The 27,740-nt window shown below is 41.5% G+C and overlaps 1 protein-coding gene across 1 annotated transcript in view; it reads right to left on the bottom strand.

The window, feature by feature from the left end:
• Nucleotides 1-24,296, bottom strand: part of LOC149300110 (A disintegrin and metalloproteinase with thrombospondin motifs 7-like) — a 32,571-nt gene extending 8,275 nt beyond the window's left edge. Inside the window, exons 1-20 of the mRNA XM_089485553.1 lie at nt 24,230-24,296; nt 22,217-22,572; nt 21,656-21,815; nt 19,517-19,722; nt 19,126-19,209; nt 18,788-18,912; nt 18,387-18,536; nt 18,026-18,169; nt 17,320-17,464; nt 17,000-17,092; nt 16,536-16,681; nt 14,286-14,455; nt 13,492-13,625; nt 13,232-13,352; nt 12,860-13,104; nt 12,388-12,529; nt 12,080-12,206; nt 11,394-11,607; nt 10,832-11,258; nt 9,612-9,661 (exon numbers count right to left, since the gene is read on the bottom strand). Of these exons, the coding sequence (XP_089341679.1) occupies nt 9,612-9,661; nt 10,832-11,258; nt 11,394-11,607; nt 12,080-12,206; nt 12,388-12,529; nt 12,860-13,104; nt 13,232-13,352; nt 13,492-13,625; nt 14,286-14,455; nt 16,536-16,681; nt 17,000-17,092; nt 17,320-17,464; nt 18,026-18,169; nt 18,387-18,536; nt 18,788-18,912; nt 19,126-19,209; nt 19,517-19,722; nt 21,656-21,815; nt 22,217-22,572; nt 24,230-24,296 (3,306 nt within the window). The remainder of the gene's footprint in view (nt 1-9,611; nt 9,662-10,831; nt 11,259-11,393; nt 11,608-12,079; nt 12,207-12,387; nt 12,530-12,859; nt 13,105-13,231; nt 13,353-13,491; nt 13,626-14,285; nt 14,456-16,535; nt 16,682-16,999; nt 17,093-17,319; nt 17,465-18,025; nt 18,170-18,386; nt 18,537-18,787; nt 18,913-19,125; nt 19,210-19,516; nt 19,723-21,655; nt 21,816-22,216; nt 22,573-24,229) is intronic.
• Nucleotides 24,297-27,740: the final 3,444 nt, after the last annotated feature.

Genomic DNA, 27,740 nt, shown 5'->3' with positions numbered 1-27,740 from the left:
AAAATGCTATTTTTGTATTGTATTTTCTTTTATGTAAATGTTTTACACGCTCTGGTTTAATACACTGGAGTTGGCAATGCATGGAAACTCTTTTGGTAGTCAACCGTAAGAAACGCGAAAACTAGTAAATGGTGTTATATGGTATATTATATGGTATATTACTGACATTAAGATTTTAGAAGTTACACAAAGTATCAAGACCTCTGAGGTTGTAACCCAAAAAAAGGTATTGACCTTGACTGAAGACTGCCTTGGGCTAAAATTGCAATATCCATTTTAATTATTCTGTTATTCTGCAATAATTAGTAGACAGCATAAAATCATGTTTGATTGGCTTTATCAGGGTAAATTATTACAAGAAATCCCACTTTTGAGACAATTTATCAAAGAGAAACTATTACTACACTCAGATGTTGTAAGTCCAAACTACATGGAACATGTTTGATTTATACCTGATGAGAGCAGCATTACTGTTCGTTGGTTTTCCAATATATTATAGCTGTAAAAAAACTGTACTGTGTATCCCGAGACATATACCAAGCATTTTCATGCACAATAAGAAGCTGATATGAGACGATTCTCTTTCAAAGCACAAGTACCACCTTCTCAGGATCTGGCGTTTCTATAAGATCATATTCTACGTTGGCTGCAGGGATTCTTCTGTGCCATTTTTGTTCTCTATGTAGTCACAAGTGCTTACCATGGACATTTCGGCAGCCATTTATTAAAACACAGGCTTAAGGAATTTGTGAGATAATAAAATAAAAATTTGCCTTCTTCGAAGAGCACTGAAATTTAACGCCGTGTCTCTGGGCATTTGAACTAGAGTGAATGGTCATGCGTGGCAATGAAGGAATAATGTGGAATATGCAGTTTTCAATATGACTGATAACGATCAGTGTGCAATACTAGTTAAGTGATTAATACATAGTATGGATCAGAGAAAGGACACAGACCTCCTCACAGTTTGTACATGAGAAATAATGATTATACTGTTAATATACCATTCAATAGTGCACCATTAGACATCTAGAGCACCAGAAAGACCATTATTGGAGAAGGACTTAGATCCCTCACTGGCCTGCCAGCAGGGCATTAGCCGAGGTCAATTAGAGGTTGTATGCCAACCATTAGCACCAAAGATCAGGAGGCGTTGTGTTGCTGGACGGGTGGCTTTTAAGTAAAGGTTCTGTGGTAGGTCCTTTCCTCACTTGAACATCACTCTTCTTTCTCCTCTCAGTGGTGTAATTTACTAACCGTGTATTGATGGGGCAGAGGAAATGGCCGAAGAGGAGAACCCATGTATTTGTTCCAGTAGGCCAAGGCTAACCTACCAACATAGTTAATCAAGAAGTGAGCCTTTTAAACAGATCACATTGTCCCTGAGGCAGTAGACATGGCTCCTATCTTCACCTCCGTGACAGCTGCTCGTTATTCTCTCGAGGACCTAACAGATAGGACTGGCAGGTCTTGCAGCATAGAGTTTGGACCATTGGCAGTAAGCAGCGATCCAGATTCATCAAGGCCTGGCAGAAGGGTAACGCGATTCGGTCACCGGAGCAATATGTACCTACAGAAAAGACAAACCTTGCATAAGAGAACAGGAGACAATAGAAGGCGTGCATAAAATGAAGTTTGTATATAGTATTCAGGCTGTAGAGGTTGGAATTATCTCTCTACCAGAAAACGTTTCGGAACAAGTTCATTATTTAGACTGTAATTCCCTTACATTTCATTCATAGCATTCTCTTTCATGAAGGAGGCTATGAACACAATGCTTCTCTTCTTGGTTTAATGTAAAACTCAAAAGGTTATCCACACCTTCCTTGGGAACCAACCAGTTCTGGATATCTCTTTATAAACATCATCCAGGAAAAAAGAAGTTTCGTGCCTCGAAAGTGTAAAAGAAACCGGATATATTTCCTGTCCTTGGAATCTGGGGCAGGAATATATTTAAACACTTCAAAGGTTTCTATTTTTCATCAACTCTGATGTCTGACTTTTAGATTACTAGGAACAAAAAAAAAATCAACTATGGTTGCCTTAAAAAGGACCGTGATTTCCCTTAGTAATATGCTGGTGGTTTTTTTTGAGCAGGTAGTTCATTTCTCTGAAGCAGCGGTATGCTTCTGGTGTGCCGCTAAATACCTTGCTTAAGGCAAACCATGACATTGACACGATATAATAAAAGAAATGCAAAAATACCGTAATAAAACATATTTCCTTGTATATGCCAAACAAAATACTAAAAGTAATGAAAAATAACCATTTCCCCGATTTTTTTTTTATTATTATTATTTTTTTTTTATTATTATTTTTTTTTTAAACATTTATTTATTTTTTCCTCTGCCCACCTTTGGGGTTTATCTCATCATCGTTGTGGCAGATTGGCATGAGGGTTTTTATCCTTCATTCCAGATCTATAACAGGTTGCTATAGCATGGTCTACTGTATCTGTTCTTTCACAAAAAATTAAGAACACCCCAAGCCCAAGCACTCACATGGTTTGTAAAAGGATATCTTTCTTTAGAAAAGTTGTGCTTTTACATACAAAAAATACATTTGTGAAACTTGGCACTCTTTCATGTATTAGCGTACTGCTCTGTTCGCACCGAATGTCCTGTCTTACTACCAGGGCCAGAAATTTCCCGGTGGGCCGGCCGGTCCGTGGGCCAGTCCGCCCGGTTGGCCAACGTTAAAAGCTCTTATTTTAATCTGCATATTTTGTCACAAAGGATTAATCACAGAAACTTGAATGGTGGTTGGGATCTTCAGAGTGAAACCCAATTTAGTTGTAAGAACTGATTTCGTTATTCCCTTTGGTTTCACAGTCCCTTCCCCTTTAAGAGAGGACCTTTTACATAAACATACCGCAGACCACTGTGCACCATGAACTGTGTGCATTTAAAAAAAAATAATAATAATAATGTATCTGGGATGAGGTATTCATTGGATGATGCAGCGCTAGAACAGTTGTGGTGATATTAATAGCCAAAAGTTTCTTACAAGAATATCGTGAAGAATAATGTGATCGCTGGTTTTTTTCACTGAATAAAATGGAACTTTTTCATCAAAAATTTTTTGCAGTAGCAAATGTTTTGATTCCATTATGTGTAATGCATTTTCATTTATTATGGCCTTTTAACACTTTTGCTTTCTGGTATTTTAATACAAATTATGTGATAAAAAGAATGTTTTATAGTTATTTGTATGGAAAATAGTGTGACTCGGGTATGTATAAGGGGTGCGTGTGGGTATAAGAGCTCGACCGCGAAATAAACTGTATGGGGCCGGTCTCCAAATGTTTCCAGGGCTGCTTTTCAGTCCCAGTCCGGCCCTGCTTACTACATCTGTACATTTGAAACATTGTAATACTCTGCAGTGTACGCTGCTTTGATATGTGTCTCGATATGGTGTTACACCGCTTTGTTGTCAATTTGAAACTTGACTTTCTACATGTAGGTACTTTGGTTTACTTTCACAAATGCCAATAAAAACGATTTAAATAAAAAAGAAAAGTTGTGCTTTAAAAATTAGCCCATCACATATCAACTTGGACCTTGTGATCTGGCAGAGGTTGTCTGAATTTTCTTTGTTAATGTGTAAGCAGCTTGGTATAAACATTAACTTATAGCCCCCGGGATGGGTGAAATGGTGGGGGTTTGGTCAGAAAAACACAAATGTTAAGTTGAAGCACACATCTTAAATACTTGGTAACACATAAATGTACTTTCCCAGAGCACTTTGCCACCGGGCCGTAACATCGCACCTACAAAGCAGGGCTCTTTGAGCTAATGGAGGCTGCTACTGTGAGCTTTTACCGGTATGTTTGCAACAGAAGCAACATATAGAAGCAACATATAGAAGTATTTGCACGATTATAAGACAAGCCTGATTGTAAAAGCTTCACTATAAAAACTTTGGATCTTAATGAAAGACAAAAAGAAAAGGCCTGAATAGAAGAGGACGCTATTCTAAAAAAAATTCAAAACCACTATTTTTGCTTTTGTTGTCTCACTCACGCTCTCTGTCACTGTCTTCCTATCTTACATAGTTAGGCTGAAAAAAGACATGTGTCCATTAGGTTCAGCCTTTCCCATATCTGTTTATTTCTTGCTGTTATTCCAAAAGAAGGCAAAAACCCCCCAGTTCTGGCTCTTTCCAATTTTGCACAAACTAGGGAAAAAAATTCCTTCTTCACCCCACAAAGGCAGTCCGATCTCTCCTTGGATCAATAAGCTGTTTCCCCACAATTTAAAAATGATATCCCTGAACATTATGTTTTTGCAAGTATTCATCCAATTGTTGTTTAAATGTCTGATAAAACTACCTCTGCAGGCAGAGAATTCCACATCCTTATTGTCCTTACTGTAAAAACCCTTTCCTCTGCCTTAGACTAAATCTCCTTTCTTCCAGTCTAAACGCATGACCACGTGTCCTATGCATAGTCCTGTTTATGAACAGATTTCCACACAATGGTTTGTATTGGCCCCGAATATATTTATATAATGTTATCATATCCCCTCTGAGGCACCGTTTATCTAAACTAAACAGATTTAAATTAGTTAACCTTTCTTCCTAACTATAGTGCTCCATTCCTTTTATTAATTTTCTAGCCCGCCTCTGCACCCTTTCTAGTGCTATGATATCCTTCTTTAGAATAGGTGCCCAAAATTGCACAGCATATTCAAGGTGCGGCCTTTCCATTGATTTATACAGAGGCAAAATTATATCTTTATCCCGCGACTTGATGCCCCGTTTTATACACGACAATACCTTACTGGCCTTAGCGGCTGCTGACTGACATTGCACATTGTTTCCTAGTTTGTTGTCTATAACAATTTCCAAATCTGTGTAAGTTGTGTAAATTGCTTGTGCAGCTACCCCGAAGTGCATAACTTTACATTTATCTACATTAAATTTCTTCTGCCATTTGTGTGCCCAGTCCCCCAGTCTAACTAGATCCCTCTGCAGCACAGTAATATCCCGCTCGCCCTGTATTACTTTACCTAGTTTAGTGTCATCCGCAAACACAGAAACATGACTTTCAACGCCTACTGCCAGGTCATTTATAAATATGTTCAATAAAATTGGTCCCAGAACAGAACCCTGAGGGACACCACTTACCAATTTTGACCAGCTTCAAAATGTACCATTTATAACAACTCTCTGTTCTCTAATTCTAAGCCAATGTTCTACCCAAGAACAAGAATTTGCATCTAGACCAATTTCCTTCAGTTTGAATTCTAACCTATTGTGTGGAACCGTGTCAAACGCCTTGGCAAAATCCAAGTAGATTACATCCACTGCAACCCCCTGATCGACACTTCTACTTCTTAGAATGCAATTAAATTAGTTTGACAGGACCTATGTTTCATAAAACCATGCTGATTTTTGCTAATAACACTGTTCTTCCCAATGAATTCCTGAATATTATCCCTTAATAGCCATCTTCTCTGCCGGCGGCTTCCTTGTTCCGTGTTTCATGTTCTGCGTGTTTTCAAAAACGTTGTGCTGTTGTATATAATAGTTTCAGTATTATCCACCCAGCCAGACACTCTGACTAATGAAAGTTAACAGAAAAATGAACTTCGTCATTGTTGCCGCAAAGAAAGAGACGGGGTAGCGTTGGAGCAGAAAATGTCACCCAAAATATCAGCTGACTGACAACAATGGCAGCCTCCAGATAAAACCAGAATTTTGTCTATGCTAGCCTACATTACTGTATAGAGAATTATATTTTATGTTGAGGGAGATAAACAGGTGACATTTTTAACTATGTATCCCCAAAACAATTATATTGATTTAGTTTAGTTTTAATTAATATGTTATGGTGAAAATGATGTCCACAGTTCTCTGAGAATTGTCTATGCGCAGTAGATAAAAGGTATATGGAGTTGATGGAAGAGAACTCGTAGGTATAGTAGATATTTGTAAAGCAAGGTAAGCGTTTGTGTTCAGCAAGGAAGGAGCACTTACTGTGTGAAGGCGGACATTCCTGAAGATGACATTTTTGGGTGTTGTCAGGCCGTGGTTGGTGGTCGCATAGACTGCTATCTTCTTCGGTTGCTCTGGTCCTTGTGTTCAGACATTTCACCTGCCGTTCCTGGATGCCACCACCGCACGACGCTGTGCACTGCATACAGCCAAGCGTGAGGGCAGCCGCAGAGAGAACAGATAGAGAGAGGAGGTGTGTAAGCAGGGCAGATGAGGCACAGTAAGGATCCAGATAAGGAAGTCAGGAGATAGGGCAGTAAAGCAATGCTTTGCACTCATAGGGAAAGTGAGTACAGAGATGTGTGCCACGCTTTGCACTCACCTGGCTCCACGGTGCCACAGACCAGGCTGTGCAGAGGTGTTCATTACATGAGCGTCTGGAGTTGGGTTTCAAATTTTCATTGCAACTTCCAGTTTTTGGACATGTGACATCTCTCGCCTGTTCTCCCCCTCCACACTCCTCTGAGCACTGTAGGGACATAGGATAAGTGTACGGCATAAAATACACAGGTTGTGAGAAGTTAAGCAAGCCCTTGTATAACCTATAATCGCTAATAATATTTTAGTACGTTTGCCAGCAGCTAACGATATGCAGATGATAGAATTACAACTTCTAAAACTCCAAGTTTGGCCTTAATAAAAAAAGTTTTTTATATCAGTATCACAAGGCTGGTTCTTCAAAAATACATACTTTTTCAATTGCAATTTCCATCTCAGTGATCAGTGATATTACCCTTCTCAGCCCGTCTCACCCCAAACAGTTCTGAAGCTCTCACCTCACTCCAGGGTGAGAAGTTCCACTCCATGCATGTTTGTTCTTGGCAGGGCATCTGGGTACGGGGCTTGGTGACAGCTTGACAGTGGAAGGGTCGCAGAATTCTTTTGTCCCGGATATTTACGCAATGAACATCTCGTAGCTTGACTCCCATGCCACAGCTCTGAGAGCACTGTAAAGATGGATGCCATACATATGTATAAACGAGTGTTACTTAGGGGACCATACCTGTTTATGTACTTGATTAGATTTGATGGGGTAGAGAGCTAAAGTAATTTAACAGATGCATTAAAAGTATACAGATTCTATATAACATACAACTGGAAAAATTGCATTTCTACAGGTTACTACCCTGTGCTAGGGCAGAATAATAGACTACATAAAGAGGTGTATGTAATGTAAATAAACATATGTGGGTTTACTGGCTAAAGGGAGACTTGTTGGGAGAGTTTCAACTCCTAGACATCACTTTATGTTTTGATAGTCCATCCTCAATCCGCATCTGGTGCAAGAAGCGCTTGACTGGCCCTGTATTATGTTTATTTAAATCAGTGAGATTTGTTCAAAGTCTACTCAAATTTGCCAGCTCAGTCCCTTTTGCTGGACAAGCTTAACATTGTTGGCCCTTCATAGTGAATAGTAGAATGAGGGAATTATTCCCCTTTTAGTGAATTAACCCCATTGACTGGTTAATAAAGATTCCCAATTGGTTCATATAACAAACTTTCTTTTACACATAATGAGTTAAAATGCGGTTTACCTTGCCCCAGGCCCCCAGGGACCAAGAAGCACATGGTCGTAGAAAGCACCGATGGGCAGGAGCTGGCTTGGTAGCAGGGTCGCATGTCTCATTTCCATCTTCTGAGCACCAAACGGAACGCCACATAGCACCAAGACCGCAAGTGGTGGAGCACTAAGACACAAGGGCATAATATCAAAATGAATATATTACATTCTAAAAGTCTGTCATATATAGGAACAGAATGCATGTCAAACAATTGCAAAAATAATACCAACTTCATGTAGTGCAAGCTAGAAACCACAGACAAATGTTCAATGCACATACCACTGACCCATAGAAACAAGAGGTGCCATATGCAACACAGAAGTTATGGTTAATTCTAGTTGTGGAAGATGGAAAATTATTTCAGATTAAACACCCAGCTTTGCCACTTTTGTAATGTAGAAAGCAGCGATGGTCAGGAGCTTGGTCGCATGTCTCATTCCCATCTGCTGAGCACCACATGGTGGTTATGCTTTAACAGGCTTAAAGCCTTTTGAAAACACTCTCAAGGGCCATTACTTGGACATCAATTGAGTTTCACCTTGCCGATAAATCCATCTATTCTATTCCATTCTAACAGCATATATTTTGCATTAGCACATTAGTTACATTTGATTAATGTGCCTCTCTTGGCACACTAATCAACTCATTTGGCCTCCAGTATCACCTATATGCAGATGATACCCAAATCTACCTGTCTTCTCCTGATCTCTCTCCATCTCTCCTGTCCCGTATTACCAATTGCTTGTCTGCTATTTCTTCATGGATGTCACAACACTACCTGAAACTTAATCTTTCTAAAACTGAACTCATTATCTTCCCTCCCTCCATCTCCACTCCACTACCTGAATTCTCTATCACCATTAACAACACGACTATCTCTCCTACTAACCAGGCCCGATGCCTTGGGGTCATCCTTGACTCAAACCTCTCCTTCATCCCTCACATTCAGTCCCTCGCCAAATCCTGCCGCTTGCACCTAAAAAACATCTCTCGTATCCGCCCATTCCTCACCCAAGAATCCACAAAAACCCTGGTTCATTCCCTTATCATTTCCCGTCTTGACTACTGCAACACTCTTCTGGTTGGCACTCCACTGTCTCGACTCTCTCCACTACAGTCTATCCTAAATGCCGCTGCTAGGCTCATCTTCCTTGCACGTCGCTCCTCTTCTGCTTCCCCCCTCTGTGAAACCCTCCACTGGCTCCCAATTACCTTTAGAATTAAATTTAAGATCCTGGTACTGACATATAAGGCCATCCATAATACTGCTCCTCCGTACATTTCTGACCTCATTAGCAAATACTCTCCTACTCGATCCCTACGTTCCTCCCATGGGCTAAGGCTCTCCTCCTCACTCATCACCTCTTCCTTTTCCCGTCTACAAGATTTCACTGGAGCTGCCCCATATCTCTGGAATCTTCTCCCAAGGAACCTTCAGCATTCTCCCTCCCTCCCAACTTTCAAGAAACATCTAAAAACCCACTTCTTCAGAGAAGCCGCACCATCTTAGCTGCTAGAACTTCCTTGTCATCGATACAACCCCCACAATACCTCTCACCCTTTCTCTATGCCTTATGTTTGTCACCCCATTTCCCTCTAGATTGTAAGCTTGCGAGCAGGGCTCTCTCCACCAAATGTATCGGTTTGTCTTAGTCTGTCAATTCTTGTCTTGTCATATCCCTTGAATTTATGTATTGTATTAAGCGCTGCGTAAACTGTTGGCGCTATATAAATAAAGGATAATAATAATAATAATAATAAAGCAATGGTCAGGAAATCTCTGTTGGTGCATGTATTTATATTAGGCCTTTAAATTTGATGTTCCATGTTGGACATTGGCAAACATTGTATTAAGCTAAGGTCGATCCATGATCTCTTAGGCAAATTATTATTTGGAGATCTAACTCCCCCAGTTGTTTTTTATTAAAATCCCTTTTGCTTGGTTATTAGGTGAGCTAAACAATATGTCCATTGTGTTTGGTGCCCTAAGCAGTCAACTAGGTAGGATCTGTAGACAGTCTGGCCCTGTCCTAGGCTCCCATTTGTACTTACCTCACTCCAGTTTCCGACCACCCAGTAGCCTTTACTTAGGTAATTGCTGTCTGAAGATGACACAAAAGTGGTATGAGTTATGACAGGAGGCTCAGAAATCCCAGTTGACTCTTCCCCATCCGTTATTGCCCTGAGATGAGGGGAAGAGTTTCCAATGACATTAGAATTAAAGAAGTCAGGTGTCTTTTGACTGTTGTGATTTGGCTCTGATGGAAACATGGTTAGGGCAGTGGGTAGCAAAGATGTAACTTGAGAAGCAGTAAAGGCATATTGATCCGGCTTGAGGCTTGACTTTAGTGCAGTGGGAAATGGGTGCATAGGATCATTTGATGGTGACTTGGAGGTAGTTTCCATTGCCATTTTCTTTGATTCAGTACTTGGTAAAAAATTGGGTATCTGACTTGATTCCTCTTGCATCTGATTTGCTAAAATTGTGCTTGTTGTGGGTCGGGAATAAAATTCTGTGAAAGGATCTAAAGTCAAAGCATACAATGGTCTTTTTGTATGGTCTTGTTGTGGGTCCTGTCTTGGATTTTCTGAGGCAGTATATGTTGGATATAGTGAAGAATCTTTAACTGGACCTGGCAGTGGATTAGCTGTTGGATATTTTGAAGGATCGTGTGCTGAATCTGGTAAGGAGACTGGTATGGAATGTGAATAGGGGAAATTTGCTGGATCTGCAGTAGGATTTGACCACAGATAGGATGGAAAGTCTGCCAATGGACCGTCTGAAGCATCCTGTCCTGGGTGCGACAAACTTGTAGGTATATCTGATTTGGGTTCTTGTGTAACATCCTGCACATTATTTCTAATGAGATGAGGTAATGAGTCTTCAGTTAGGTCTTCTGATGGATTATATGTTGTTTGGTACAATGAGTCCCCTGGAACGATTTTGAGAAAGGTGTTATGGGGTGTTACTGATGATGATACCTGAGTTGTTTGTGGTTCCTCAGTTGTTCCTAGCAAGTCATAGTGGTTATTAATATAATCGTCATGAATTTGTTCATGTCTATTCCAGTCTTCCTGTATTGAACCTAAAGAGGTAGATGTGTTAGGTGAATCTGAGTACTGGACATAGCCATCGGTAATAGATACATCCACCACCTGTCTGGTCGGGATAAAGTGGGAAGTTGTTGTGGAATGAACATTTTCCTTTGCCTCCTCTTCCACCCCATTCCCCAAATCATCAGCCAGGGCAATCTGTGTGGGATGTTCTTTACCGTGGCGTTCCATATTTCCACCTTCATCAATATTGTTATCATCAAGAGGATCATAAGACAAATCTTCATGGAAGTTGATAAAGTTATAATCATAGTAAAAGTCATCCACAAATGCCCGTCCTTTCCCCTGTCCTCCCTCTCCTATGCTAGAAAAGTCTCCTTCAGAGATAGAGTTGTCTTGTGGAGGGTGATGGTTACGAGAGGGTGCTCGTGGACGACCTGGAAAGATGTCATTGAAAATTTCCCTGCTGGATGATCCACTTCCTGTCCAGTCAACGGGAGTGTAGAAGGAATCTAGTGGGCATGGATGTAGCGTGCAAATGCGGTTGGTCAAGGGACGGTGAGAAGGTTCACAGACTTCCCCTTCAGTTTTATTCATGCAGTGCACCTCCCGATACTGCACTCCTTCTCCACAAGATACAGAACACTAGTAGAGAACAGAAAAGTGTCCGTTAAGAACACTGTATGCAATCACAAGTATACTTTGTATCAATACTGAATTATGTAGCATAGTACCGGTCAGCTGGATGAACAACTTATTTCTCCACCTCACCCAACGTACCTCACTCCAGTTGCCCTGGTGCCACACAGCAGGACAGGGCAGGTGGTGGTTGCAGGGGATACTAGGTTCAGGCCTAGCGAGGTGCTGACACTCTGTGGGTTGAAGTGCACGCTGCTCATCCAGGCCTACTCTTTGGATACACAGGACAGTTCTCTTTTGCACACCATTTGTGCCACAGGAAGTAGAACACTGCTGCCATTCTCCTACCCACCACCTGCAAGGACAGACGCCAGACATGAGTATCCAGGGCAAGAATGCTCACCCCACCAGAGAGCGGCAAGCTGGTGCTCAAACATGTACCCATAATGTAGGAAACATCACACCAAACATAAAGGAGTGCAAAATAGTTAAATGATAGGTGTATGATACAGTTTATCACCTATATTGTTTCATTTAGAATATGATCATTTTCAGTACAAAGATGTGAATACTGTATACAAATAGAATGTGAAATGTCTGGTGAACACTTAAGTAAAGTTGCACAGGACATACTGGTAGGAAAGGTCTGAGTTGATGAATAAATCTTGGGCGGAAATGTAAGGCAAAAAAACCACAAACATTTTATTATGTTACATATTCCTATAAAGACTCACCCGAGGCAGTTAGTATTATAGGGACAATATAGGACACTTACTCGATGAGTGTATGTGTAAGGAGGCGTAGTACTGACATGGGCTGCACCTCACCTAGGGGGACAAGGCTCCTCATTGCAACTTCTCTGTCTGTCGTCAGGTCGTGACAGGGAATCACAATATCTTTCTTCCAAAAGACCAACCATTTTTTCAACACAGTGCACCAGCTGCCTCTGCACACCTGTAACAGATGTATGTACTAAAGCTGGAGCAATTTAAACAGTAACCTATAATATATGCATATCAACAACCAGCCAGATTGCATGAGTAAGTATTTATGAAATGTCGACAAACGTTCAAATATATTATTTGCGTGAGAATGAAGCAGTTATTTGTAGGAGTAGGCAGCTACTATATCTCACCGGTGCCACAGGTGGCAGAGCACTCAGTCCATGACCCATATCTCCAAGAGAACTCTGGTGGCTGGATCTCATTACTGCTGTCCTGGTCTCTTTTCACGGTATACTGGTAGCGAACACCTGGGTTCTTCTCTTGGAACAGCAACTGTGACAAAATGGAACAATTAGTATTGTTTACATTCAACAATCTTCATGAGAAGATGACAATCCACCAGTGTGCATGCTTAATTCAAAGAGTACTTCATTATACAGACTCTCTCTTTATATCTGTAGATGTGTGGGTGTGTCTATGGGATGGAAACTGTGAAAATGTCTTTCTTCTTGGTTGTCCATGATTTCATTGGCTTATATAATCATATTATGATAAATGTATATTTGTCAATGAAAACTTGACAAGTATCATTGTTTAACACTGGAATGATCAACAAAAAACAGTAGTCTAGACCTTAACGCCTAATCTGCATGTTTATGGTACCTGTATCCAGACTGTCTCATAAGTTGGTCCAGGGGCAGTCAGATTCTCCAGGTTTCCGGTACGAGTATAGGTAAATGTTGTCCCTGCTGCCTGGTAGTCACCATCCCATTGAATGGTCCACCTTCCATTCAGAAAATACTTCTCTGGATCTTCACTACGCAGTGCTAGGAAGTTCTCAGCCTCTGCCACTTCTTCAATACGGATCTCGCGTGCTCCTGGAGGAATTAGACCAATATCCACATACCCTGCAAGAACAAAAAAGGTTTTAAGCACTTATACTACAAGCTTTGCAATTGAAAATCTGGTTTACGTGGTTGAAGTCTAGACCACTGCCTTAGTTTAGAGGACCAAAACATATTCTACAGAACTCACCAAGGCCATCAGTGTCCTCAAAGGTCTTGTGCACAGTATGACAAGTGGAATCATCTCCCCTGCAAACCCCACATCGATCCTCAACTGCATTCGAGTCAATCTCATAGTCGCATCCAATGTTCTGAATGAAAACAAAGAGAAACGTTTTTATAACTAAATAATTTAGAAAACAGTTTCAGTGCATGTGGATGCTTTCAAAAGTTGGTTCTGCTTGGAAAATCATGAATAGCTATAAAAGGTACTCAGAAAAATGAACCTACCTTACAGATGCCATTAATGCACATGTCCCGGCTTCTATTACCCTCGTAACACGGAGTTCCATCAATCACAGCATCCAACAATCTCACTGCAAAGTGCTCCTTGTGTGACCGGCAGTGCAGCTCACATGGATTAACTGACCAATACCAGATTATAATGATCAATATCAATGCAGGAGGGAATTAAAAAAACAAACATAAACAGTAGGTATTGACGGCAGGTATGTTTCAGTAGATTAAAGATGCCCTGGGGGCTTGTAAAAGAGGAGGAAAAAAATCAATAAAGTGCTTTTTATACGTTATTACACGTGTTATTATACTACACCATTTCTTCCTTTTATTGTTTGTACAGTCAGCAAAGTGATGTGGCTTAGGGTGGGGAAGGAGGATCTAGTCCCTGGGTTGCTTTACTAGGAGTCTGATCCACCTCTTTTGAAAAGTTTTTTTTGGGGGGAGATCAGATCTCTGCTTGCAATTGTCCTAGTTATACCGTAATTTTTCCACTCTGCCTCAAGAGAGGCAGACCCCATATCCCAGACTTCATATCCCAGTACAGAGTACTCTGTATAGTACATATGTGTTCATTTTTGTCATTGGAACAGTTCTTTTCTTTTTCTGGGTCAATTATAGGATTTGTTTTGCTGAAACACAAATTCCCCTACCCATCAATGGTGGAGTGACATAGTTAAACCAGAACGTCCAAGTATAGTGGTTTGGCATGCTGCAATATTCGAGCATTCAGTTTGTTTTTTATTTACTTTTTAATTCCAGCATTAAGACAATTAGTTGGAACTTACTGCTGCTTGGCACAGGACTCCAGCGATGTAGCTTCCCCTTGTAAGGAACAGAATCAAACTGAGAACACTGCATTTGCCTAAAAGAAGGAGTATCCGGGGGGCAGGAGACAATGTTACACACTCTGTACCTTTTCCGCTCTCCAAGGCAGTAACGCCCTCCATATCTGGGGCTGCAGAAACAAAAAAGTTACTTTTACAAGCTACGGAAATACAAAAAAAGATGTATGTGTACATTTTGTAATTAATACTGAAACTTAATGTTGTTCTGTAGATAACGTACAGCCCCAAAACTGATTCCTACATCGGTACGTATAAATCTGACCAATACTACCTTGTGTATAAAGCACCACAGTGTATCATCATGGCGGATAACATTGAGGCACTTCAAAAACCGCATCAAGTATAATACTAAAATGCACAGTACCTCATCTCTGTATAATATTTAAGTTTTTATGCCTTCGATTATTCCTATAGCTCATTGCTCTTACAGTCTATGAAAGAGTTCACATTTCCTGGCATTGATTAGTATAAGCAAATCCACATTTTCTGAAAGAATGGCAGCTTTCACGGTCTTCTAAGAGGCAGGCCAGGGTGCATCTATTGTGGCATATTAGAGACACCTGACACCATGTGTCACCAATGCTATGAGTCCGTGACAGATGATACCCAGGTTCAGTGAGACAGAGCTTCTGAGAATACATCCTTTGTGCAGCAGTACAATACATACAGACAGAAGGGAGTCACGGGTAGAGTGTTTCCCTTCTAACGGTACCTTGGCAGGGTTAGGGTGTAAGCAAGACGGGCAGCGGGTTTACAGTAGAGAGAAGAGCTCTCATGAACAGCATTGTAATTCGATCTCCTTCCATGTCCAGCATGGTAAGAGTGCAAGACCTTTGCCATTTGCACATTAATCTGGTGTAGGTCTTACCTACATGTTATGCGAGTGAATGTGGAGTGTTCATTGCTGCATGTCCTCACACAACCATGCCATGCATTCAGCACCTTGGCTGCATTAGGAGAGTGTATCAAAAGTGTGTTAGGGTCTTTTAAATAATGGACAATTCTACATGTCTAGCCCTGTCCATGGACTTATGATCAAATAAATTACCTAACATGAGATATAGTTTCTTTGACAAGGCCAGATCCTGCCTGCATTATACTTGCTGCGAAGCCACCAACTTGCTAGCAATCTCTCACTGAATCAAACGGCATGCAGCGTGCTGTTTCTGCCTAACCTCCCGTCTTGTGAACACACGAATGGGGCACTTTCACTGTACTTTTTGCAAATGCACACAGTATACTTATTGCTCTGCAATTGTTTTGATTTTTCTGTCCCTTGGACACCCCAAATGCTTAATCCCCTTTTCTGTGATTGACATCTCACAAAAAGTCTAGGGTAGACTTAGTAACAAAATATTATTACCCAATGTTGGCCTTTTATAGTCGATCTGGGTGGTTCTCCGTGTCGCTGAGCAGGTGTGGAGCTGGGTGCTACCGTTTCTCATCTGTATTGGCACAAATGCATGTGGGGGAGGCACTAAGGACACAGTTTACCTAGACACCAAATAGCCTTCCCTGCTACCACATCACCTTTGGCAACAGCTGGAATCATCTTTCTCTCTCTGTCCTCAGGCGGGAAATCGTCTCGTCTGTCCTTGTATATCTGCCTAAGTGATGTTGAGAGGGTGTTGCAGGGACACATCTGTTGTTGCATTCAAAATGAAAATGTTCCAGCTGAAGAATGATCCTGCTGCCAACATCTGTTTTTGCTGCCACTATTTTCAAATGCTTTAGAGTTCCAAGGAATGAATGTTCTTCTTGTCCAAAGATCCAGTGCCTTTGTTCCAACTTCTGAGGGTTCTGTATGAAAAGGCTGGCAGTCTTGCCCGGGGCAGCCTTTTCTTTGCCTCTTACATCAACTCTCACATTTAGTTTGCTGGGTTGTTACTGCTGTGAGCCGTTTTGCAATCTTCACAATATTTTGCATGTGTTACATTTCTTGTTTTAACTAGAGCTACTGAACACTTAACGATAAATCATTTGCTTCCCATTTCATTTTGTTATCACACAGTGATCAAACGACTCAACCATTCTTACAGCACATTTAGACAAATTTTAATTCAATATTTGATCTGGTACCCATTTCCTTTTTGTTCTCCCCAATTATAATGCATAATTATATATCTGGGTTGAGTAAACTAATAAATTATGGTTCAATTTAAGTTGTCTAGACCTCCATCAGTCACTTACGTAGGGTTACTGCAATGCCGCTCCGCACTCTGTATCCCAGCCCCACAAGTTCGGCTACACGGTGACCATGAGCTCCAAGAACCCCACAAGCCATCCACGGGACTAGGGCGATGGCCAACTGGAACACAGTCTCCACCAAAGCACCACTGCATAAAATCCAAATGATGTGTCACAAGATCTCTCTACATACCAATCCCAGAACTGTTTAGCAAATTATTTAATTATACGCCCTTTATTAGAAATTGTCACTCGTATAATACTCCAGCCAAATAAATTATTCCCACCATACCCTGCCGCGTTATTTTCACTATATTTCCTGGTGGAAGCATAACTCTATCGGCTATGTTACTCCCACCATGCTCCCTAAACCTGAATTACTGATGCTCCACTCCTACAGACTACGAGACTGTTAATGGCAGAGCTTTAAGCAACTCTTAACACAAAGTGATTATCTGTGTTCACACCTTGTTTTCCCCGCAGGTTGTTCCATCCACAGCAGCGTCAAGTTTGGAGTGGCAAGTTGATCCAACGGAACACCACAGCGTGTTACACACATTCTACAAACAAAGCCATCAACATATACATTACAATACATTCAGATGATCAAAATTTGCCTCAGCTATCTGCACACTGGCCATTGTCATAAATGATTTGTACTGTTCCTGGTAGATCAATGCGAAAATATATGAACGTTCTGTCTATTCCTCGGCATCACAATATGTAATGCATATACATTTTAAAGTATGAGCTCTGCAGGGTACAAACGCGTTGGTGAGACTCTTACATCGATGTCCACACAGAAGCTAGAGGCAACTCCATACTGCAGCCGACACTGGTGTCCAACATCATATAGCACCCCAGGGGGCACAGATGGGAACTCTAAAAGCTCCTTACTGGGGAGATCATCCAGACAGAGGCCCCAGCCCCGGCTGTAAAATGATAAACAGATTTAATTAAAATAGACGACACGCACGGAGAGAGGGAAGAGGAGTAGCTACGATACAACGTTCAACATTATTTAACACTGCGATCTAAGACATTTATTACATGCAGGGCTCTTTTACAATGCATCCTGTCATGATGATGTGGCAGGAAGTGGATGATCCTCTTGTTTTTGTTTGGAAATGCTGTAGGAAGTCAGCGGGGGGGAGGGCAGTGTGAGGAGCATGTTTGGTCAGTAGGTGCGTAGGCTGCTCAGTACGATTTATATTGATGTAAATATAATCAGATATAATTAACTGATATCTGGCAGGGAATATGCACAAGTTTCCATGAGCATACAGCCAGAATTTCTATCCAAAAGCAGAGAATTAGATATTCTGGAGAAACAGAACAATTGCTTGAGGTCGTTATGTAATAAAAAAGAATAGGCTGCCACACCGACATGAAGTCTTTATAAAGGCATGAATAATGAGAATGGTGGAATGCGGAACAATACTGTAATTTCTAGGGTAACATGCACTTAATAAGACAAAGATTCAGTCTCTTACTCCAAGAAGCGGGTAATGTAATCTCTGCTACAGCGGGACCAGGTGAGAGGAGAATTATCATAGAGAAGCTGCGGTGACATGATGTGCGGTCTCTTTCCTTGGGGCTCACATTCATTTCCGCTGCCATCGTGCTGTACCCCAAAACTAGGTGATGAGAGGCATGAGTCAGGTTGTTAAGAACATTTAGTCTCACACGTTAATTTAAATAAAATATCAATCTTATATAGACTCTCAGAACAGGTGATGCCCAAATGGATCAATGCTTTCACCTAACTTCATGGTAAATAGAACAGGATATAATGACACAAAGGATATTTACAAGGTGGGCACGTCTTGTGTTCGGTCAAGTAACACGTAGTACCTGTGTCCTATTTCATGAGTAACAGTGAATGCGGTGGGGAGGCCAGTATCTTCATTAATGTTACAGCTCCGGTGTGGTTGGCACATGCCGGACACATGAGAGAGTCCTAGGGTTTCACAAGGGCGATTCATAGCAGCACAGATATCTTTTCTGTAATGACATAACACACACACACACATGCATATACTATATATTGTGATAGATTGATGAAGTTTAGATTAAGGATGAGTGATTCCATGTTTGCAGGTATCTATACTGGTGATGGCACTGAAAGTAGAGTGTTGGGTGTGAAATAAGGTAAAATAAATATGATGGGAGAGCTCTAGATGTGAATATGGTGCTTTGGACTGCCATATGAAGCTGGTTAGATTTACTACAGTCCTTAGACCCCATCATGTCACCTGGTGAGGAGCACAGCAACATCATGGTGTAAAGGATGTTCCTCATCCTTCATATTCAGGCTCTTCTGCCACTTACAAAAACTGCGCAGAGTGTTGTCTGCATGATGAGTTATCTTCAGTTCCTCCTTAGCAAACAGGAAATATGTTTAAATATACCCATCTACACACTAGAAAAACATATCTTTTAACTCTGTGCTGATTCCTATCGTTATTTTAAGCTACATTTCTAAACATTCCTCAGAGCTGTATTTCACATCCTCCACAATTCATTATCTTAACCCCCAAATTCTTCATTAAGCCCAATGAAGTCACTCCCATGTAAATTCCCTTTTGGTTACCTCCTCTCTCTCTAGTAGAATCAGCCGCACAATGACAATGTTTATTCTGTTCCCAATGCTTGCATCATGGAAGAGTCCAGCTACCTGGGGGTGAAAAATCAAGTGAGTCAGACTGGAAACCTCAATCAGTCCTTGGTCTCACCTTAGATTCAGGATAGCCATATGTTATTCCCTTCAATTCCTTTACTGTGTTACTGCTACTACCACTGCTACTACCTCTCAATAAAGTGAATCTTCCTTAAGTTACATCTCAGCATCTAGTTTTAGATTATGACCTCTTGAAACCAAAAGAAACATTGAACATGGAGCAAGACAATGCCAGTGAAGACATGAAGAATAGTAAGTGGTAGGATGCGAAGGATACCTGTATGATGCTGAAGTAATTTCTTACCATATTCATTATAGTCAAGACATAGTTCTCCACGTGGCTTCTGCCATGGTATTCAACCATCTTGTGGTCCGCCACCACCAGTGTCTCTACCCATTTCTCTTTGCTAATGGACCGTGGCCTTATACGACGGGTCTGGTACTTCCTTGTCTGTAGTTGTTCCCAGCGCTCTCTCCTTTTATCCCACTTACTTTGAGCATTTGGATTATCTATTGAAATAGATATATGGTATGAAAGCTACAAACTAATGTGAAATTAATGTGATTACATAACAATATATTAACTGATTTAAAGTGAAATTATACTCATCAATTGATGAGGCAGAAGTCCAACTCTGTGTTTCTCTTTCCTCTAATAACGACAGAACTCGCCATATTGTACTTATACCCGTTTGGTCTATCTTTAGGAACTGACGCAGTCCTAAATTATCATATCTCACTTTTTCCTCTTTTGAACAAACGTGTTTGAAAAACTGGTAATTGTCCTAGAGATCTTAATACCCTACCAATGTCTTTCAAAAAATCGCCAAGACAGACATTTAGTTTTTTATTCAGTAGAGACCCAGTTCAGGTATTTAAAGCCAAATTAGTTCAATTTTGACAAGTCTTTCCGCTGAAATATATAACACATGGTAATGACAGCCTGACACCATCGGTGCATATGCCAGCATTTTATGGGGACAATTGCCGGTTCATTATTGATAGTAGGAGGAACAAAGAGCCCATTGTCTATTACACAAAATATCTGTGGATGATATTGTTCTGATTTGGAGGAGTGGCATAACACAATGGGATATATTAATGCACAACTTTTCTTCATAATACTACCTTAAAAGACAGGATAAATAGATAGATAGATAGACAGACAGAAAGATTTTCATTCACCTAGTATACCCACAACACTGCGTGTGCTAACCCATCCACATTAATACAAATACCAGTTCAAACGTAGGTCAGGATTTTGTTTTTTTACGTTTTTAAAATTTTAAAAATACTGGGTTCTGGCTTTTTCCCATAGGATCTGGTGTGCTTTCAAAGAAGAACACTTGAAATAATCCACTTATAACCACATCCTGATTGTATCTCACAGCTAGAGAGCCCAGTTGTGACCAGCTAGAATTCCAGGGAGAATTCTATAAAATGTCCCACAGACACAACCTAGAGGATACAGAGCCGACTCATATGTGTGGTCTTGCTATGCGCTTGATCTGGGTATTTGTAGTGTTCCACTTGAATCTCCACCAATAATGATACTTGGGGTGTTATTTACTCCTTTACATATTCAGTCCCCTTCCCTCACTGGGTCACACCAGGTTGACAGCCAAGCTCGTTTTAGGGGCAACATGGCAAGGACTGGAGTTGAAGAGCATCAACCTTCTGTACCTGGCATCCAGCTAGAGATTGACATGTTCTCCTCAGCATGCATTAGACCTTAGTCCACCTTGGATATCAGTGAGCAAGCAGAAACGTAAACTTATACAACTGTTATGTCCCAAAAATGAATTAACTGGCCCTATTTGTTTCACAAAATGACCACTACCCACTTAGGGCTTTGTGGACATGGTACGTTTATATCTAATCATCCTAGGAATTCCTTGAGGTATCTCTCAATGGTTCAGCAGAAGCCTCTTCTTCACAGGATACTGAAATACTAGGAGATACATGACTTTGCCATAGGTATTTTCCCTTCTGCACATCCTTTAATTCAGGACTTTCTGGTCTCTGTACAGAGATGTATATCACTGTATTCAGCAGAGATGACAGGGATGCGTTGTAGCCTTCAAACCATTTATTTCCAGCTGAAAATAAACACCCATGGTTTCCATACAGTGCACATTCATGACTACATGTGACTGGTGAGTTCTTTTAAGATAAAGGGCTCCACACACATGATTGTGTCTGCGCATTCCCAGGCAGAAGTGCTTACATGGTTAAAAAAGCAGTTTGAAAACCATCACAGAAAAAGAACTTGAGATAAGGGGTGCACTCTCAGACTGCAGACATGGGTGAGAAGGAAGATGTGTAAAGAGTATATAGAAATGCTGGTATATAAATAGGAGATTGTAGAAAATAACTTTTTTTTGAATTATCTCTAAACTGCAACTAATTTGTGACCATGAGGCTGTTTGAACTAATGTCTTACCCTTCACACCGCAGCTCTTGTGCGGAGTTTGTTCATCTGCCGCGGTCTCCTCCAGGTGGCGTCTGTATATGCGATGGGGCATTGATTCTCCTGATGACGGTGCATTTGGTTCCACCGGTTCAATCAGGAAGTCCTCCTGCGCCAGCTGAAAAACTCCGCTCTGGGACAGAAGACACAGGATAAGAATAGAAGGACAAAAAAAAGACAAGTAGGTCAAGGGTTAAGTAAGAAAGTGACAGTGAATGTATCCCCCGGGGGTGAATGAAACACACCAAAGACAGAGCATCCAAAAACAGATGTGTGAACAAGTAAGATCTCACACACCTGGCATCACATCACCACTCAAACTCACTGTCATCCTTTGCACACCTGGGACCTGACAGCCCGCAGACATGTTGAAGTTTGCACATCTGGGATCCACCACTAGACACACCAATTACTAATCACTCCCAAATAATTACCAGGAGCGCTCCTGCATCTCGGTGTGCATCACACCAAACAGGCAGACATGGGAAAGTAGGAAGACGTAGATGTTAGGAACAAACATTATTGTTCGCTTACCAGCCCGCTGCAGATACTGACAGCTGCATTCCCCATAAACCGGTGCTCGTTCTGCACCTCTCCACTCATGTGGCAGAAGTTGGGGGGTCGGCTGTGGATTGTCGCCTCTCGAATGCCTCCGCTGTGCCACTCACTCACATAGCCAGGGGACAGCAGCTGGTGGTTTTGACTAAGGTTAAAGGTCAACTCCACTCCCTGGTACTTGATCGCATAGTACACAGGGATAGGACGGCGGGGAGAAATACCTCTTTTTCGTACTGTCCGTGGCGTGAGGTCGAACGTCAAGAAAGAGCCTCTTTCGTCCACACGGACAGGGTGAACAATGTCTGAGTCCAGAGAGAACGTGAGAGGGTGATCTGAAATGAGAACCCCAAGAAATAGTGTTCAATAGACTGTATACTACATGCTGATATTATGTCTGTTTACATCAACGCATTGTATCAGTTTCCAAACCATGTTCATATTTATCAATAAATTAATCGTTTATATAATAGATATATTAGGATTTATTCTGTAAAGCAGCAAAGTCATTGAATTCACTATGCATTATAAGGGGTCATCTCTGTTAAACCTCTGAACTGGGCCTGCATAATGAATAGATCAATTATTCAGGTGGCTTTCAAGAAATCTCATGAATTTATATATGTTTTATACAGAAATATCCGAGATGTTCCTAGAGCATGGAATGGCCGCTCATAATCATAAGTGAAGTTAATGAGATGAAACTGCAAACTCTCCTGCAATCTCCCTCTTTAATGAATAAACCCATTTGTGGCTGTGTATAATATTTCCTTCCATATACTTCTATTTCATATCTTATTACGCTAAATGCGCTATAATAATTTATTCCACATAGTGTGCATTTATAAACTATATATAGGATGTCACTTTAAGTTACTATATACAAAGTGTATATACAGCCTATGCATAGGTGTGTATATATATATATATATATATATATATATACTGTATATATGTGTGTATATGTGTATATCAGACTATATGCTATATATATGGCCATGTACTGTGTTTATCAGCCTTTGAGCTATGTGCTAACAGGAATTTCCGTTATATCGGCTCGAAGGACGCTGGCAAACAGCAGCAGAACTACTTAGAGTAACATGGTGATTACTGGTGACACTTTCATTCCGCTGACTCCTCTAAGCCAATATATACATTCCATTCAAAGACCGTCTTGCCAAGCCATGGTCCAGCAAGTTTACAAATAAAACATGTTACAGAAGAATGACATCAAGGCTGAACAAAGCCATGCGTTTGCATTGTATTCTATAGTTGCCATGTCACACAAAGACTCTGCTAACTTCCTCAACATTGTATGATGCACGTGCTTAAATCACGACAAGCAGAGGTCATATTATTTTGAGCTTGAATAAGGAACTGCCTCTGATTTACTTATGAATTAAGCAGGGCCAGCACAGATCTCCACTTAATGCATTAGGAAACTGAGGCGTTAAAACTTAAGTGAATCTCTGTGACCATCCAATGCACAGATCTTTCTACTCCCTTCTGCTATTATTAAAATAATTTAAAAATGAGTTATTGTTACTTTATATTCTCCGCAGACTACAGTTCTCATCATGCTAGGTCAGTCTCGGTTTTGCAACAGCTGGAGAAACATAGGATTGCTTATACGTGAGGGTTCCTATGTAAAAATGTTCCCAGCTTGATGTCTATAAGACCCTTAAACATGCAATCAGGCAACACTTTGCCTTAAAGACCTTTCTGGCCACCGGGGGGGGGTTAAAGTCTAATCGTCCCCAATGTTTCTGAGAATTCCTCAGTTCCCTGGGAATCCGCATCAAGATCCATCTAAAAATAGCTGCTCCAATGACAGCTGTAGGTGTGAGCTTTTCTAAACGACTAAATAAAACCGATTAAATATGGTGCGTCTTCCAAACACAAAGGCAGTGAAATAACATTGCACGTGAAAACGTGCCCTGGGGCTTAACGGGTTTCCCACAACCTTTGGTCTTCAGCCAACGAGTGACTCACTAGAGCGGAGAATACTTGAACACTTGTTCTCAAAGCTATAAACCTTGTGGTTGTCTTTGGCTACCATGACCTGCCCATTATAGTTAATTAAACCATTCCCCAGGAAAGCTCAGGAATTCTTTCCATATCCCCTAATCACAGTAGTGTGCACTTGATGCTTCTCCAGTAACCAAGTGGTGGGAATTTTTGTCTTTGTCCAGCCCTTCCCCCACCAGGCTGCTAATTAGCATTCATATGTCCACAAGATTCCCACTCACATCTGCATTTGTGTCTGACATTTGTAGTGACAGGGGTCAGCTAAGTCCATACATTCAAACCCCATACATATAGACTGAATAGCAAGTTCTTTTAGGTATAAAGGCTCACTGCACAGATATCCCAGGTAAAAGCAGGGCCAGGCGAAGGATAGAAGCTCTGATCTTACAGAGAGAATATCAAATAATATCAATGTACTGAAGAGTGTAACAAACATTAATATCATAACAACAAAAAACACCCTGTGTTAAAAATACCACTATGATACGATTAGGTACAGTCAGTGACAGGCGAGGGCTCCTCTCTCCCGTATTATTAACAGGTACAGCCAGTGACAGGCGAGGGCTCCCCGCTCCCATATTATTAACAGGTACAGCCAGTGACAGGCGAGGGCTCCCCGCTCCCGTATTATTAACAGGTACAGCCAGTGACAGGCGAGGGCTCCCCGCTCCCATATTATTAACAGGTACAGCCAGTGACAGGCGAGGGCTCCCCGCTCCCATATTATTAACAGGTACAGCCAGTGACAGGCGAGGGCTCCCCGCTCCCATATTATTAACAGGTACAGCCAGTGACAGGCGAGGGCTCCCCGCTCCCATATTATTAACAGGTACAGCCAGTGACAGGCGAGGGCTCCCCGCTCCCGTATTATTAACAGGTACAGCCAGTGACAGGCGAGGGCTCCCCGCTCCCATATTATTAACAGGTACAGCCAGTGACAGGCGAGGGCTCCCCGCTCCCATATTATTAACAGGTACAGCCAGTGACAGGCGAGGGCTCCCCGCTCCCGTATTATTAACAGGTACAGCCAGTGACAGGCGAGGGCTCCCCGCTCCCATATTATTAACAGGTACAGCCAGTGACAGGCGAGGGCTCCCCGCTCCCATATTATTAACAGGTACAGCCAGTGACAGGCGAGGGCTCCCCGCTCCCATATTATTAACAGGTACAGCCAGTGACAGGCGAGCGCTCCCCGCTCCCATATTATTAACAGGTACAGCCAGTGACAGGCGAGCGCTCCCCGCTCCCATATTATTAACAGGTACAGCCAGTGACAGGCGAGGGCTCCCCGCTCCCGTATTATTAACAGGTACAGCCAGTGACAGGCGAGGGCTCCCCGCTCCCATATTATTAACAGGTACAGCCAGTGACAGGCGAGCGCTCCCCGCTCCCATATTATTAACAGGTACAGCCAGTGACAGGCGAGCGCTCCCCGCTCCCATATTATTAACAGGTACAGCCAGTGACAGGCGAGCGCTCCCCGCTCCCATATTATTAACAGGTACAGCCAGTGACAGGCGAGGGCTCCCCACTCACATATTATTAACAGGTACCGCCAGTGACAGGCGAGGGCTCCCCGCTCCCATATTATTAACAGGTACCGCCAGTGAAGCCCATTAAAGCACTAGATTAGTTTGGTTTGCCAGATGGCGAGTTCAGGCCTGCAGACAGACGCAAGCCAGGACTCCCTGCTCAGACATTACAGGTACAGACAGCATACCTCCCAACAGTCCTGGTTTTCAACAGACAGCTGTCCTGGGTATCTGCCCCATTGTCCAGCTTTTTTTTTTGGCAGTAGGGTCCATAGGCCAATTCGTAAGATCTGCCCTAACAGGCCCCAGACAGGTAAAAAGAATTAAGGGAGGGCGGACAGCACATTTGTAACTCTAAGTGACCTCCTCATAAGACAAGGCGGTTATTTGCTAAGGCCTGAGATGTTGAGGGGTATTCGATTTAAAGATGAGGGCTCTTGCTCACATATGCTGAAATATCCAAATTCTGTCCACAAATAACTTTGTTTTAACTACAACACATTTTGCTTCAACTTTTGCTTCCTTATCATGGAACGTTTCATTAAAAGTTTAAAAGTTTTACAAATGATGTTGCCACAGCTGCAGAAACCTATTGTCAAACACTTTAAGAAGCAGGTTTCTGGAATACAAATTCACCCATCACGAAACATAAATATTATTTGATACAATCAAGACGTAGAATGTTACTAAATGACATCCATCATCAAACCGAGTGTGTGGGACAAACGTTACACGATTTAACTGTTCGCATAGTTCTGAATCTGTGTGGTCCTCCCGCCTCCTCCTCCTTCCAGTGGTCCACAGCTGTATAACAATACGTCCATGTTGGTTCTTGCATGCAATAATTTTAACACATCTAAAGAACTAGCTATGTAAAGCTTTTAGAAATTACACCCCATTAGTTATTTTTTGATTGCTAGATGAATTAACACCTACTGTGAATTATTTACAGGGGGGTGCTGGCAAGGGTGCAGCGAAGCATCTCCTGGGATCTCCCGAGTGAAGCATTTTGGCCCAACGTCCGAAGCTTCTTTTGTACGTTATTTGTAATTTTACATATATCCAATAGGATGTATACATTAAGGAGAACTTTAGGCAGCGATTACACCCTGACTGGGTCTTTACTGTGATTCTGTTATGGGAATATCCTTCCTGTAAATGTGTTTTAGACAGGACAGGATTGTACACATTGACCCTGTTGTCTGCCAAAAGGGCTTACAAAAGTATTACTGGGCCACTTGGCTGGACTTGTCGCCGAGCTCTGCATAATCTGATGGAGCTATATAAAACAATAAATAATAATAATAAATGTTAGCAGCCTCTGATAATAAACTTATTAAAAACACTTTGCATAGCTGATCATGACCATATTTTCAACACAATCACACTTTTTACTATGAGCTGATAATGTAGCTTGGTGTCCAGAGAAGTTCAATCATATCTGTACACAACCTATTATTATTGTTTTTATCATCAGCAGCATCATTATTATTATGACCGCAGTGCTGAATAAGTCATAATTAACACAAAAACTTAAAAAAACATTCTTGCAATGTCTTCCTCCTCTAGGGACTTAGTTTTGATGTTTTCTGCTCTAAAGATGAGGTTGACATGAACAGCCTTTTTTATACTGGAGATGAAGAACAAATGGTCTACTATAATATTTTTAGGCTGATTTTGACCTGAGACAGCGAGAGCTTCCCTTTGCTTCCATGTACAAGGTCATTGTGCCTCACAATGTTAGCACTGTGGGTTCAAGCTCTTGGAAAATGATAATGCCCCAGGGGTCTGACAATAAAACAAAAACTGAGCTGTTATCTGACCAGCCTCTGATGGCCGAGCCACAGCAGAGTAATTATTAACCAGATGTGAAGGAAATTCCTGCCGATGGATGTTACAGCACCGTAATGTGCAATTATTATTCGCTTTAGGGTTCCCTTTAT

Source organism: Sceloporus occidentalis, unplaced genomic scaffold, assembly GCF_023333645.1.
Source record: "Sceloporus occidentalis isolate IW3139 unplaced genomic scaffold, rSceOcc1.0.p SCAF_26, whole genome shotgun sequence".
Classification (NCBI taxonomy): Eukaryota; Metazoa; Chordata; class Lepidosauria; order Squamata; family Phrynosomatidae; genus Sceloporus; species Sceloporus occidentalis.
The sequence above is the reverse complement of the archived record's forward strand: the minus strand, read 5'-3'. Positions and strand labels throughout refer to the sequence as shown.